We start from the raw sequence: 16,679 nt of genomic DNA on the forward strand, positions 1-16,679 counted from the left end.
ACAAGGGCTCTGCCTTGATGACCTAATGGCTTCCCAAGGGCTCTATCTCCTAGTACCATCACCTTGGGAGTTAGGATTTCAACATATGAATTTGGGGGGTAAATAGTCTATAGCCTCCTACCTCTGGCCCCCCAAAATTCATGTCCTCCTTACATGGAAAATACATTCATTCCGTCCCAGTATCCCCAATAGTATTAACTCCTTCCAGCATCAACTCAAAAGTCTGAAGCCCAAAGTCTCATTTAAATATCATCTAAATCAGATATAGGCGAGATTCAAGGCATGATTTATTCTCCAGCAAAGTCGCCTTTAGCTGTGAGCCTGTGAAATCAAACAAGGCATGTGCTTCGAAATACAGTGGAGGGACGGGCATAGGATAGACATTCTCATTCCAAAAGGTAGAAATGGGACAGAAGAAAGGCATACGAACTCCTGAGCAAGCCCAAAACCTTATGTCTCAAAAATAATCATCTTTGGCTCGTTGCTGTGCCCTGCAGGCCCACTAGGGTGGAGGTCTAGCCTTCCAGACACACTGAGTGCCTTCTGGACACACGGGGGTGGTGGCTCTTCCCTTTCCCCCTGGCAGCTCTGTGCCTTCTGCAGCTCACTCAGGCCAGGATCTTGAGCCGGTGGCTCCACTAGTCTGGGGTCACAAGGGCAGCCCCACCGCCATGGCTCTGCTGGGCACTGCCATGTGGGCCCTCCCCCTGTGGCCCCTCAGGGCATCATGAGAAATCCAGGTGGAGGCTGCCACACCCCTCACGGCTTTGCTGGTTGTGGCACATACCGCACTGCTCTGGGGGCCACAGGAGCCTCACCTGGGGCAGCTGGGGAGGGCGGTGGCAGAGTGCAGAGACCAGAGCCACAGTGGGAGGTGGCACTAGGCAGTGGTAGCCATTTTGTCTTTGAAATTGCTCTGTCCCCCGGGACCTTGTGCTCTGGTCTATGATATGCGAGGCAGCCCTGGTGATTTCTGAGTTGCCTTTGGGGTCCTTCTTCCCTGTCTTGGACAGCAGGTCTGACTTGTGTTTAGATGGCTGACTGGTCTCCTAGTCCGGTGGCCGTTTGGCCACAGCCTTGGTCTTCTCTCCCAGAACAGGCTGTCTCATTCTTGGCACTGTGGACAAGCTGAGCATTTTCTAAATCTTTAAGTCCCACTTCGCTTTTGATGAACAACTTTGTTTTTAAAGCACTTCTCTCTTGTGCCATTTTACTATAAACAGCCAAGCAGAGCCAAGCCGCACCTTCAACGCTCTGCTTAGAAATGGCTTCAGCTAAATATCCAATTTCTTCACTGAAAAGTTCTGCCTGCCACAAAACGCTAGGATACGAACCCAATTCAGCCAAGTTTCTTGCCGTTTCATAACAAGAATCACCTTTCTTTCGGTTTCTAATGACAAGTTCCTCATTGGTGCCTGATAAATCAGCAGTCCCCAACCTTTTTGGCACCAGGGACCCATTTCACGGAAGACAATTTTTCCATGGAGCAGGGTGGGCGGTGCAGGTGGTGCTGGGGCGGGGGTTGTGGCGTGGAGCTCAGGTGGTGTGATGCGTGGCCCGTTTCCTAACAGGCCACAGACCTGCAGCCCGGGGATTGAGGATGGCGGTAATAGATCATAAGAAAGGCCTATAACAGGCGTATTTCCACCAACATTCTATTCACGACCACTTAGGTATTCTTTAAGAATATTGAGGCTTCCTCTACAGCTCTCCTTCTGAGCCCTTGCCAAAATCACCCTTAAAGGTCCATTCATAGCAAGCAGTGTAGGCTTTTTCTAGCATGTACCTCAAAGCTCGTCCAGACTTTACCCATCACCCAGCTCACATTGTTAGGTATTTGTCACGTTACAACAGCACTCCCACTTTTTGGTAACAATTTTCTGTCTTGGTCCATTTGGGCTGCTATAACAAAATACCATAAACTGGGTGGCTTATGAGGCAACAGAAAATTCCCTCCACAGTTCTGGAGGCTTGGGAATTTCCAGACCAATGTGCTGGAAGAGACAGTATCTGGTGAAGGCCCATAGAATGGCACCTTCTCACTGTGTCCTCACGTGGTGGAAGGAACCTAGCTGTCTCTCAGGGCTCTCCTTTACAAGGGCATTACTCACAGTCCCGAGGGCTCTGCTCTCGTGACCTAATCACTTCCCACGTCTCACATGTAGTCGCTGTTGAGTTGACTCTGCCATGTTTCAGAACCAACTTAAGGTAGAATGACCACCCACACTTCATTTTAACCTTGCCGTCTGGTTCTATCCCTCGTTCTCCCTTTCTCTGGCCAGTCCCGTGCCCTTTTTTACTGGGCTCTGCTTTTACCAGCCCCAGACGTGAGTCGGTGATGGATGAAGACAGGCAGGGAGGCACCTGTGGCCCAAAGAGATCTCGAGGCCCCAAGGAGAAGAATATACCCAGTGCTGCCCTCCCACCTGGGCTTTTCCTGGGATGCTGCTGGGGTGGAGGATACAGGGACCTGTCTTTGGTTCTTGGCACTGGGCTCACTTGTGGATCCCACCCTATTCTTACTTTGGGACCATTTTCAAGCTCAGATACAACTATTTCACCCAAGAACATGGAGTGTTCCCAAGGCAGAACCAAACCAACCCTCTGTTAGTCTATACAGCAGTTATATTTGTGGGAAGTTTATTAAAAACATTGTCTAGAGGACTATTTTGGAAATCCAGGCATAGTCTAATGACTTCTTTTGTTTCTACTTCAGATGCAGCAGCAAGAGCTTGGCTCCCTGAAGACCAGCTTGTGGGTCCTCATCCTGGGGCTGGGCCGCCGCCTCCTCTGGTGGTGGCTGGCGGAGCTGATGGCTCACCTTATGTACATGCACGCCATCTACAGCAGCATCCCCCTGCTCGAGGCTGTCTCCTATTGGACCTTAGGTAACTGGGAATCACCAACAGTAGCACAAGCACCAAGAGCTAGAGTGACGCTGGACCGGGGCTGGGCAGGGGTGTAGTTGCCTGGAGCAAATTCCTTTTCATTCTAACCTAACTGCCCCTGTGGCTGAGATTATGCATGTGGGAGGTGTTGGACCTGGTTGATGGAGAGCGGGGAACTGTGCTTGTGGTCTGGGAACCGAGGAGGGTCGCACCCCTCCCTGTAACAAAGTCCTCCTGACCTTAGCTGGGTCTGCTGCATCTTCCCAGCGTGGCCAGCGTTGCGTAGGGCGGGAGCCGCTGGGGGCAGCCGTTGAGTCCGTTCTGAGAGGTGATGACCGAAGGTTGAGTTGTTCCGCCATCTTCCTTGTTCTTCGTGTGTACTCGATAAAGGAAAGAACATGAGCATTAGAGTCAGCTGCAGGTTTGAGTCCCAGCTTCGCCTACCACTTCCCGGTAACCTTTGGCCGTTTACTAAAGCTCTCTGAGCTGAGCTTTAGCATCTTTATCTGTAAAACGAGGAGACTTAACTTTTGCAGAGTTGTTTTGAGGATTAAATGAAATGATGCAGTTCAAGGGTGTACCTTACAACGTGTCCGGTAGATAGAATAAGTGGTGTGTGTGTCTGTATTTCCCTCTGTGGGCCCCCTTTGCTTACCTACCCTTTTCTTTCTGCCAGTGAGGCAGATGCAAGTCTTAACTTCCTCAGCAGGTCTGGTCTCCAGGATAGGATTTGCCTGTGGAGAAATGATTGTTCTGCATTCCTCTGGCCAGACAACATTCCCCTTTCTGAACTAAATCTCCTCACTTCCTTGCTCTCTCTCCTTCGAAGAACTCCTGTGCTGGCCGAGTTCTGCCAGTGGTTTAACCCCCAGCCTGGGGCTCTAATGGCAACTGTGTGATCTCCTGGGCAGATGAAGCTGCTGCCTACCGAGGGCAAGAGGACAAGCCTGGCTCCTATCTGTTCGATGATTTATAGATTTTTTTTTTTAATCTTGATTGTCCTTGGTATCACATGTGCTTAATCAGAATGTTTCCAAGGAAAAAGCCTTTTAGGATTAAAAAAAAAATGCTGAGCTGTTTTACTGATGGTCTCTCCTTTCCAAACAAATATTTTTATAGTTGGGGGTAACTAATATTGTAAGGTTTTAATGATACTATTAGACAAACAGAATAGGATTAAATGATAGTTTATCAGTTGGAATGTTTTTAATTAGGAGTAATGGAAGACACAACTCAAAGTGGGGCTCGAACAATGAGGAACAGTTAACCCCTGTAACAATTACACCCATGGTCAGTGCTTGGGGTGGTAGAGTTAGTGACTCAGAGATGGCACCAGTGATCCACTTGAGTGTGTACCACTTGGCTTAGGAACTAACCAGAATGCTAGATGCCTTTGTTTGTACCTCTAATCCCATCACCTCTCTCACCCTCTCCAAAAGGATAACCTGATTTCTGTATTCATTCTTTCCGTTTTCATTGTACTCTTATCACAGATAAATCCCTAACATTGCATATTTTAAGACCTCTTTATATACATAGATTCATACTTAGTATGTTTTTCTATGGCTTTTTTTTGTGCTTAATATTATGTTTCTGAGAAACATCCATACTGTACATGTTACTATTATATATACGACTTATTTTTGCTGTGATACAGCATGCTGGTGCATCCACGCGCAACAAATTGTCCATTCTACATAGAGGAGGACTTCTGAGTTTTTCCAGGGTTTTGCTATTCCACATAATGCCATTTCTGCAAGTCTCTTGGAGCTTATGGGTAAGAGTTTCCCTGCAGGGCAGTAGTTTTCAAACTCTTTGGCATATGACCCATAGTAAGAAATGCATTTTGCATTACAGGATTGTGTGTGGGTGTGGGTATGTGAACGTTCACAAAGTTGTACTTTCCCTTAAGCCATTTGCGGTATACACTGATATTTTATTTTCTGTTCTCTACTATTTTATTTTAAAATGCTAGTTGGAAACCACTAAATTGGGTGAGTCACTATCTAGAGTTTGTAAAACTGCTCTAATTTATATACCTAGAAATAGGTATTGTGAGCAGTGTACATGTTCAGATTTATAAGATAATAAAAAATATTAATATCTTTTAAATTGGTTGAACTAATTTATACTCCTCTCGGCAGTGTATGAGACGGTTTCCATTATCCTGGTGGGTGTATGTTATGTCTCATGATTGTAATTTGCGTTTCCCTGATGATAAGGAATTTGAGCCTCTTTTCATAGACTTAAAGGACTTTGGTATATCATTTTTCAATGAAATAACTGTTGATAAATTTTGCCTGTTCTACTGGGATTTAAATCTTTTACCCATGGATTCGCAGGAGTTACTTATTCTATGTTACCATCTTTTCTAGTTATAGGTGTTGCAAATATTAATATTTTCTTTTGGTTTATAGTTTCACTGTTATGTTATCTTTTGATGAACAGACTTTATTTGCAAGTAGTTACATCGATAAATTTTTCTTTATGGTTCTTACTTCATGGGTCTTTTAAAAACAATTCTCTCCTACTCTAAGGTCATAAAGATATTCTTCTGTTTTTTTTCCTAAAGCTTTTAAAGTCTTTTTTTATTATGTACATTTGCATTATAGAAAGTGGTAAAATACAGATCACCCAAAATTTTAAAACAAAAGCATCGCATGACCATCTACCCAGTGATCACTATTGATAAAATCTCTTGTCCTTCATCTTTTTTCCCGTAGTTTTTTATATATTTATGATCTCCCCAAATGTGTTTGTTTTGTATGTATATAAAAACTTACATATAAAAACTTTCATATGTACAAGTTTATAACCTGAGATTTATTTTAGTCAATGATCTCTTCCCTTCCACATTACCAAATTTTCATTCTCCTTTGATGCCCAGACAATAATCAGATTTTACCAATTGACTCCAAATGTCCTTTATATACCTAGTTTGGCCAAGTGAGTATCCAATCCAGGACTACAGATTGTATCTAGTTGTTTTGTCCCTTAAGATTGTCTTAATTTAACACCAGCCCTTTTTATGACACAGACTTGAAGGGACCAGGCCACTTGTCATACTGAATGTTCTGTCATCTGACTTCTCAGAATGTCATTTAGCTTATTCCTTTATACCCTTTGTTTGTTATAAACTAAAAGTTACATCAAAAAGCTTCATGGATTAAAGTTAATTATTTTTAGCTATAATACCTCATAGGTGATATTATATACTTAAACTTTTCTCTAATTCTTATGAAAAATTTTAATCATCTAGAAGGTTCGAAAGAATTATAAATACTACATATCTACCATGTAGATCCAACAATTGTTAACTTTTTGCTTAAAAATAATGTGCTACCCATTATACAATGAGACATCACACTTAAAAATAATATTCTAATATTGTCTAACATCTAGTCTATCTTCACATTTTCCTAGTTGTCTCCAAAATGTATTTTTAAGCTATTTTCTCAACCCAGAATCAGCTGAATGTATCATTTGATTTCATTTCTGTTAGTCCACTTCAGTCTACACTAGTTCATCCACTGTTATAAATGATACTGACTTTTTGGAAGAGTCCAGAGACCTTGTAGAATGTCCTACACACTGGATTTATTTGATTTTTTTTTATTGCATTATTCTTAAATTGATTCTTCTATCCCTTCTATTCTCTGTAAACTGAAAGATCTAGATCCTGTAGGAGCTTGATTTAATAAAACTTATTATTTTTTGGGGGCAAAATCACTTCCTACAGGATACCGTATACTTCATATTGTATCCATGAGATGAATATAATGTCAGGTGGTTTCCGGTATTGCCATGACTAAGTTAAATTACTTGTATGTAATTTAACTTGTGGTGGCTGCCAGATCTCTCCCTTGTAAAGGTACGTTTCTCCTTTCTCAACTAGCAAGTAAGATGTTGGGTGTTAATTCAGGGCTATGTGAATCCTCTGTTCCCCAATAACCTGGAATAGTGTTAGTGAATAGTTTCCATGTCCTTGGATGAACCTTGCCTGAGTTGTTTTTTTCACTAGGAGTTGGAAATGCTGATTTTCCAAATCTGTCATTATGTCTGCATGGGATAGCTGGAGTTTCTCTGTAAAGAAGACTTTTCCGTCATAAACTGGGGTTAAACATAGTTTCTCCTAAAAAGACAGGGCAAGTGTGTAATAGTTTCTCTTTCTATATTTTATAGAGAAGGTGTTCAGTGAAATACTCCCTTTCAATGGTAGCGTTAAATAATTTTGTTTTATTATGAAATACAGTAATTTTTCTTTTTGATGCTAAAACTGTCCCGAATTTGGTCGTGCTGCCTTCTGTGTTCTCTTGGCACGCCTTTGTTTGCCTCTTAGCACTTCCTTGCTTTCTAGAAATAAAAGATGTCCCGGCACTCACCTTACGTGTTCCCTGGCCCTGTATTGGCATCAACCAAATTGTCAAATGAGCCTTAGTTCCTTTTAGTGGGGGAATTATCATTGCTACGGGGGTGTTCGTGTTTGGAGGCCTAAAGATTTTCAGTGCACAGATGTAGGAAATATATTTTTATAAAACCTGAGTTTTATAAAACCTGAATTCATATTGATGTTTTAAGTTCAAATTTAACCTTACTGTTTTTTTCTATATAATCTTTGACTTTATATTTGTGCATTCCTTCTTTATTAATGAAAATCTTAGTTCCTAGTTACACGAATACCTTATTTGTTCTGACAGTATACAAAAATAGTTTCAAAATTATATTCAATAATGACGGCTAAAAATAAAAACTGACATTTAAGAAATTATGTCTGTTCTTATTTTTATAATAGATATATACTGAGTTGAATATGCTATGTTCAAAAGCCAGGTGAAGTGATTTCTTTTTAATGCGTGTTCATATTACCGATTTGCTATTTGGGTTAAATTAATTGGTTAATCTTCTAATTTTGAATTTGCTTTTTATCTTTTTGATTTATCAATTATTTTTTATGTAAGTTCTCTTTGGTATTTTTTCATATCTGCAAGGTCTTTCCTTGTAGCTTTTCTTTCCTGCACATATATTTGCAAATGTGTTTCGTATGTTTTCAAACATGAAAAAGATATTTATCTTATATTCTATAGCTGGTAATTGTACATCTGCAATCTTTGTTGGCCTGATTCTCCATTTTACTTCTGCCGATTTGCACTCGTGTTTTTGGATGTTTAACTGTGAGCTCATGTTAATTGCTATTTTGTCCTTGGGAATTCTCTGGTGTCTGTGTTTTGGAATATGTTTATCCAGAGAAGATTTATGCTTATTTCTGCCAGATGTCTGGAGTTGTTACCAGCGTGGTGCCACTTTAAATTTCTGGCTTGGGTTTTTAGGGGGACACACAGGTAATGGGAATTTTGGCCTTTGGAAATCTGGATTTATGTGGGATCCTACTCTGGGCTCCTACATATATGGGCTCTGAGCATTGCCACCTTGTCCTCCCATGTGGCTCATGGACAGCCAAGCTCTAGGTACCTGTGGCCTAGCGGGTGCTGCCAGGGCAAAGATAAGCACCGCTGTTCACCCATTTTTCCGCTTGTGTTTTGTATTATTTCTGGCCTCCAAGGATTTCCTTTATTTTCCAAACAGCTCATATATGTATTTAAAAAGATGATTATAAATATTTTATCTAGCACTTCTTAGGTGTTCTTCATTGGGAATGATGCTCCGGATAGGCAATTTGTTATACTGTCAGAAATGGAAGTTCCACTGTGCCTCTTTTTAAGAGGGAGGAACTCTCCCAAAATGCACCCCCAGCAGCTTCTCCTGATACCGCATGGCCATAACGAGGTCCTATGCCCACAACACAATCATCCCGTGATTAGTTACAACCAGGAATTTCTCCCAGTTCACTATGGGAGGGAGGTTGGACACTTGAACCAAACTGAATTTCTAGTAACAAGGTTTGGGGGAAAGAGTTGGTTGGGGGGACAACCAGAAATGCCTACTTCTGAATACAAAATAGCAGTATAGTATCTTGAAAGTTTTAAAAATTAGTATAAGAGGCAGCCAGGAAAATAAGATGATTTAATTTTTTGTAATTGTTTCATGTCACTCTTAAAACCATTAATTTGAGGCTCATGATTTGTAGGGTTACCACGTATTCCATTTTGCAGCCCTATTTTATACCTGTTGCCCTGGCATAATTATTAACAGTTCCTTTCATTCTCCAAACTGTCATGATTTAAATGATACAGTCACCTTCCTGATAACCTTTTCTTTGCCAACCCATATTTTTGCTCTATTCTTATTCAAATCATAACTCAAAACAGCAACCTTCTCATATTAACCCCTTCCAAACTTGAAAATGCCTTTATGCTGAATTCCTTTAACATGTGAGCTGTGTATTGTCATATTGATTTCTCTATTCAATAGGCATTTATTGTCATGCTCTGGACTTGGCCCTAGAGATACAAAGATGAATGAGATACAGTCCTTGCTCTTAAGCTCGTTCTAGAGAAGCCATACATGAAGACTTCTGGTTTTCTTCGTGTTAGTTATTAATATATAGACATGAAGATAGATGTCCATATAGATCCAGTGAATAGAGGACCCAAAAGGGGATGAAGTTACTCCTAACCTCTGCTGTCCCCAATCCCCGGGGTTCAGAGCTCTGCCATCACCTGCCCCTAGTCCCTGGAAAAATTGTCTCCCGTGAAACTTAGGAAGGGCGGGGGGCACACAGCAGGCGAGCCGGTGAAGCTTCATCTGTATTTATAGCCGCTCCCCTCCCCATCCCTTGTATCTAGAGATGATTTAAAATCCATGGAAGGTTGTCTGAGGTTATGTGCAAATACTATACCATTTTATGTGAAGGACTTGGGCATTCATGGATTTTGGTATTGGGGTGGGGGTGTCTCAGAACCAAGCCCCCATGTGATGGAACTGGAGCTCAGGGAGAGGGGAATGGCAGTAGAGACAGAAATTTGGGAGCCGTCACACATACGTGATAATGGAGGCCATGGGAGTGAAAGGATCTCCTAGAATGAGGATAAAGGAAGGCCAGGTATAGAACTTTAGGGAATGCCAAAATTTAAGAGATAGAAGAGGAGGAGCCGGTAACAAATGAGAGGGAATACTGATACACAAAGGAGGAAACGTGGTTTTGTGAAGGTTTCAAGAAGAAAAAACTCTGAATCTATCAGAAGTTGAAGAGAGACTGAATGAGAGCACATTGAAGAGTCTTCCATGTTGGTGAATGGGAGGTCATGGCTGACTTTGGTCACGGTCCACATTGTTAATTTTGGGGGATGGTAAGCCAGTGTTGTAGAATAAATCAAAGGTGAAAAAATAGAGGCAGAAGCTAATATGCTGCTGTCATTGTGTTAAATGATGATGCCTGGTGTGTTGTTTCCCTGCCAAGGCGTCTCAGATGGCCTTGCTGTGGCACAGCCCCGGGGGGTCCTGACTGCGTGTTTTTCCTTCAGGTGGTCCTGCTGTCCCCAGGCCACTCCTCCGGGTTTCTGCACCCCAGGCTGCTGTGGTGTGCAGTACATCACAGTAGATACCCCCTTTCTTTCCAGTACACAGCCTCACCCCAGCTGCAGAGTCTCGGGGCTGATCCCTCTTGTGATGTTCAGAAAGATAAAATAAGTATGAGAAGGTTATAAAGTTTGCAAAGGCCATATGGGCTTTGGGTCCTGACTGTTTTTCCTGATTTCCTTCTGAAAAATCATAAAAAGACTCTTTTTTTCTGTCTCTTTTATTGTCTTGATGTAGGGCTTTCTCTTCTGTGATGGCCTTTTTTCCCATCTTAAAGTTGCAGTTGGGTGTTGGGCAGCAGCGTAGACAGAAAAGATCTCTGTCTTGCATGCTAGAAGACACACGACTGGTCTTCACCAAGGATCTCGAGACTGGGTAACGTTCTGCCCTGTCCACAAATGATCCCCTCTGAACACTCCCCAGCACCGTGAGCTGCTTTAGAGAAGCTGCTGCTTAATGATACTTCACGTGGAGGTTCCGGTGAAGTAGAAGTTCACAGGGAGTCTGTCTAGCAAATGACATTATAGACTGGTGTTCCTGTGAGTAGCCAGATACCCAAACGAGCGATTGATCCAAGATTTTGCATAAGGCAGCAAAGAGGAAATCATGTTCTTACCTTGCATTATTCAAAAAAGTGATCACTAGAAAGTTAAGAGGAATAGGGAATGTATATGAGGTTGTCGATGGTGAGATTCATTGGATGTGGTTAATCAAATGATGATATTCACAAACTCTGTAGAAGGTATTTAAATCCTCTCCTGGTGAAGACAGGAAAAGCAGTGGTGGCTGGTTGTCTGTCAGGGCTCAATTGCTACTCACTGTAAATGAGAGGACGTTGGGAGCTCCATGGCAACGGGGTGACATTTGTTTTTCTTTCATTCTCTTTAATCCTCTCCTGGAGATGTCAAAATTTTCTTCCCATTTATTTTTATCTCTTTTCAGAGCGATGTTGATTATTATTATTTTTAATCTTCTACTTCAATCTGCAGTTAGGCTTAGTGGGGTGGAGACCAGGCTCTAGGAAGGGTCGCTCCCTGAGCGCCAGGTGAACAGGGCTTTTGGCTGTGGATGTCGCCCATGCCAGGGTTGTTCCAGCCCTGCGTGGGCTTACCTCTGCCCCCTCGGGGCCTGTGCATTCGACATATCTTGCTGGGAAGGGTAGAACTTCAGAGCACATTAACATTTAAGAGACAGGTAGAAAAAGAGGGGGGTCAGTAATGAGTGAGAAGGAATAATTGCAGGTGATTGGGAAACAAATGGTTTTGTGAAGGTTTCAAGAAAAAAGGCTCAATTTATCAGAAGTTGAAGGAGAGGCCAAGTGAGAGGGGACCGAAGAGAGTCTGTTTTGCTTCGGCAAATGGGTGTCATGGTTGACTGGTCACAGTTGACATTGTTCATTTTGGGGGAATAGAAACCAAGGTTGAAGAATAATCAGAAGTGAGAAAAAATAGAGGTAGTTTTGGGGAAACTGTATTATGTCAGCTTTTAACAATTAAAAGCAATCAGAAACTGGTGGGGAAAGGGATCGTAATCATAGCTTTCTGAAGGCCAGTGGGAGGTAGAATTTTGTTACTATGCAGGAATATTCAGGAAGAGGATGCTGAACAGCTCCTCTCCTCGTCTGCTGAGGTCAAACAAGGTTTAAATTAAAACACGAAGATCTTATTAGATACAGTCCTCAAGGGGGGTATGCCACAGACTTCAGGAAGATACACAACTATCTCTCACACAGTGGAAAACACAGCATGCCCATCTCCTTGCCCAGAGAGGAACAACTCATAAGTAACTACCAAGTCCAGGCTCTCTGGGGGTGTCTGTGTCTCTCTGAGTTCTGTCACAATGTTAATATTCTGTAACTGTGGGCTCAGTTGTACAGTTGACCACCACCAACACATTTCATATTAAATGTTAGGGGAAAGGGATGGGAATGAAGGGGAGTATTAGTTAAGATTTATATATAAATGCTTATACAGCAAATGAGAAAACATGGGTAAATGCTTTAGAACTAATTTTCTTTCTTGCCATTTTTTTAGATTAAAATTTTTATTGATATATAATGCACATGTTTTCAGGGTACATGTAATAATTGTATACATATAATCAAATCAGGTTTGGGATATCCATTACCTTAAATATTTATGCTAGGAACATTCAAATGACTCTCTTCTAGTTATCTTGAAATGTACAATTAATGTTAACTATAGTCACCCTACTGGTCTATTAAACAAAGGTCTTATTTCTTCTATTTAAGTGTACATTTATACATATTAATCAACCTCTCTTTATCCCCTCTCCTCCCTGTCTGTCTTCTGGTAACCACCAATCTACTCTTTAGCTTCATTATAAGATCCACTTTTTTTTTTTTTTTTTTTAGCTCCCACATAAGTGAGAACATGCAACATTTGTCTTTCTGTACTTGGTTTATTTCCCAACATAATGACATCTAGTTCCATCCGTGTTGCTACAAACGATGAGATTTCTTTCTTTGTAATGGCTGAATACAATGTGGTATACATTGTGTATGTATACCACATTTTCTTTATCCATTCCTCCATTGATAGACACTTACATTGAGTTAGTATTTTGCCTATTGTGAATAGTGTTATCATAAACTTGGAATATGGATATCTCTTAGATATATTTCCTTTCTTTTGGATACATATCCAGTAGTAGGATTGCTGGATCATATGGTAATTCTATTTTCAGTTTTGTTGAGGAACCTCCATACTGTTCTCTATAGTGGTTGCACTAATTTACATTTCCACCAACATTGTACAGGTGGTTGCACTAATTTACATTCCCACCAATATCTCCACATTCTTGCCAGCATCTGTTATTCCCTTTTTCATAAAAGCCATTCTAATTGGGTGAGATGATACCTCATTTTGGTTTTGATTTGCATTTACTCTGATGATTAGTGAGATTGAGCATTTTTTCCTATACCTGTTGGCCATTTGTATGTTTTCTCTTGAGAAATGTCTGTTCAGATCTTCGGCCCATTCAAAAAATTGGGTTATTTGATTTTTTTTTTTTTTTGCTATTGAGTTGTTTGAGCTCCTTATGTATTCTGGTTATTAATCCCTTGTCAGTTGGATAGTTTGTAAATATTTTCTCATATCCTGTGTGTTGTCTCTTTGTTGATTGTTTACTTTGCTGTGGAGAAGCTTTTCAGTTTGATGCAATCCATTTATCTATTTTTGCTTTTGTTACTTGTGCTTTTGAGGTCTTACACAAAAAATCTTTACCCAGCCCAATGTTTTGGAGCATTTCCACAACATTTTCTTTTAGCAGTTTCATAGTTTCATGTCTTGGATTTAAGTATTTAATCCATTTTGAGTTGATTTTTGCATATGGTGAGAGACAAAGGTCTAGTTTCATTCTTCTGCATATGATTATCCAGTTTCCCCAGCACCATTTATTGAAGAGAGTGCCCTTTCCCTGTTGTACGTTCTTGGCATCTTTGTTGAAAATGAGTTGGCTGTAAATGTGTGGATTTGTGAGTTCTCTATTCTATTCCATTGGTCTATGTGTCTGCTTTTATGCCAATACCATTCTAATCTGGTGGCTATAACTTTGTAGTGTATTTTAAAGAAAGGTAGTGTAATACCTCCAGTTTTTTGTCTTTTCTGCTCAGGATTGTTTTGGCTATTTGGGGCCTTCTCTGATTCCATATAAATTTTAGGGTTGTCTGGTCTGTTTCTGTGGAGAATGTCATATTTTGATATATAGCAAGCTAATTTCTATGCCCGATCAGGGGGTTTATGATTTTTCCCTTTAATTTTGCATCATTTCCTGTTCCTTTTGCTTTCAGTCAGTACTTTTGCTATTTGGGGTTCTTAACTCAGTGGTGTGATCCAAATCTCTATTCTTGAGAGGTCCAAGCCTTGCAAGGCCTGTGTATATTTGGCTGCTGTTGTTTTCCACTAACCAACCATAGACACTGTAATGCTAGGAGACATCCAACAAGATCACCTAAGTTCCATCTATACTCCTTCCTGCCTCCACTGAGTAGGACTAACTCTGTTTCCCCTTGATAGTAAGGATTAACCTTCCTAGCTTATGCTATAAATGCCTCTTTCACTCATTCACCTAGTTCCATGAGGAACCCCTAATGGCTGGTGTGATACTAGTCTCTGATTTGAGAGAATCATTGCTGTGTCCCCTGCTGGAAGCACTTGTGCTGTGTGGCAAGATCTCTAAACAAGCACATTATGCAGTTGCAGGGATAGGAAGAAGGTATTTTAGGAGTGGGTTAAGAGGTATAATGGTGAGAGGTGCCACTCCCTCTTCCACTCTTTGGTTACCAGCCCTACATATTTGGGTTATAGGGAAGAGCACCATATATAATTTGCTGGTTCAGAGCACATTCTACATCCTATGAGATAGTATCTCAACATTCCAAAGTGATAGTTTTCATCTGGTGCTAGACTAGAACCTTTGATAGACTATTCTGTAAGGCCAGCTGCTTCTGAATAATGTGATAAGACCAGTGAATCCCAAAGGCATAGCCCATTGTCTGACTCCATGTGCTACAAAGTGAGGTCATGCAAAGTGATGCTTTATCTGATAACATGACAGTGACTATCGGTAAGTCTATGGATTGTGGTACTGCCAGAAGTGTGGTGGGTTTGGAAAACAAATTCACATCCAGAGTAAATACAGCTCTCTGGCCCCTCCAAAATGGAAGGGGCCTAGTGTAATCAGCCCAACACCAGAATATGGTAGGTCATGGAGGCTGGTCATGGAAGCTGTCAGCTGTGCTGATATTTAGGCTAATAGTGGTGTGAGACAGTCCACAATGTTGATCGCATGCAAAGCCTTCATTGCCACTGTAGTAGTGCCACTTTAGTTATGGACCCACTGCAATGGCTGTGCAATGAGGCAGGCTGATGTGCACAGGGCATGTCACCCTGTTACTGAGAGCTGCAGGGCCTTTTTGTTGTGAGTATATGGGTCACAAATATCCTCCCTGGGCTCATTTTGAGATGTGCATTTACACACCTCTTCCTCAAACTTTCTTGTCAACATTTCTTCAATCTCATTTCTCCTAACTGTCCTAGGAAACTGTTGGGCATGCCCATGAATCAGTTTTTAGACCCTCTCCTTCCAGACAGATTGGCCAATGGCGTGTACCACTTGAAATTCCACCCAATGTGGGGCTGTTCCTTGTTTGCTGTCCTGCGACCACGTCACATGTAAGGTTGCAGGTGTCCCTTTCCAGAAGATTCCAGCATATCATGGAGAGCCATCAGTGACCAGAACTCAGTTTCCCTCTCCTCTGTCAAGTCCTCTTGGGGCCTTAGGTGTGGGATGAGGGAAGGACAGCAATGCAGCAGTGGTCAGCATACTGGGAAAGCAAGTTCCCCTTTTCCTGCAACTCACTTGTGACCTACAGGATCCTCCCAGTGTGTGTGTATGTATGTATCCATTGATAATGGAATGCTATCTGATGATGTGGTGGGGGTGGATCAGATACCTCCTAATTGATAATGGACTACTCAGGTAACATGGTCTTCTGGTGTCCTGTGGTTAAGCATAGCTCACCTGGTAAATGAGTTAGAGTGGCATGCCCAGCTATGTATATACATTGCCTCACGTTCCAAAGAGGCTTACCAATAGTTGTTCCTCATTCTTAGGGGTAAGTGGGTGGTATAAGGTGGAGTGACTTGTCCTTTACTTGGATTTTGAAGCCCCCCAGTAACTTCTCTGAGGTGATACACCCTCATATATGTATGTGTTTATTTCCAGTATATGTATATCTTACTAAGACATCTGATATACTTAGTACTCCTAACTTTATAGGCTCCATTGACATGATGGTATTAATGATTTTTCTTATGTTTACTTAGCTCTCTCTATATTCAAGGGGCTCTGGAGCTGTGAATTGACTCAGGTGTTGAAATCGGGTAAAGGATTTTGACAGTCATGGTGGCTTAAGTCAAGCCTTGTTCACTAAGACTAGATTATTTTCCAGTTAAACGTATAATGACAATAGCAACAGTTGTAGTAACAGTAATGACAGCTAACATTTATTGAGCACTTAATCTGTGCCAAACATTGCTTTAAGAGCTTTACATGTATTAACCTGTGTAATTCTCATAACAACCTTATGAGGAAGTAGAAGTTTTATTTCTACTTTACAAGTGAGGAAACAGACACAGAGGTTCAGTAATTCACCCAAAGTTAAATGCCCATGTTTTTAAGGTCTGGGGACCTGATGATCAGTTACCCTTTGCCGCAAATCCCAGAGCACTGTGACCACCAGGCTGGCCATGTGGCTTACTGGGATAATCACGCCCACTCTGCCTTGGGGTC

At 41.5% G+C, this 16,679-nt stretch overlaps 1 protein-coding gene across 1 annotated transcript in view; it reads left to right on the forward strand.

Moving 5' to 3' along the window:
• HHAT (hedgehog acyltransferase) overlaps positions 1 to 16,679 on the forward strand; it is a 232,370-nt gene that overhangs the window by 57,366 nt on the left and 158,325 nt on the right. The window contains exon 7 of the mRNA XM_045536059.1: positions 2,717 to 2,888. Within this exon, the coding sequence (XP_045392015.1) occupies positions 2,717 to 2,888 (172 nt within the window). The remainder of the gene's footprint in view (positions 1 to 2,716; positions 2,889 to 16,679) is intronic.

This window comes from Lemur catta, chromosome 23 (assembly GCF_020740605.2).
Source record: "Lemur catta isolate mLemCat1 chromosome 23, mLemCat1.pri, whole genome shotgun sequence".
Classification (NCBI taxonomy): domain Eukaryota; kingdom Metazoa; phylum Chordata; class Mammalia; order Primates; family Lemuridae; genus Lemur; species Lemur catta.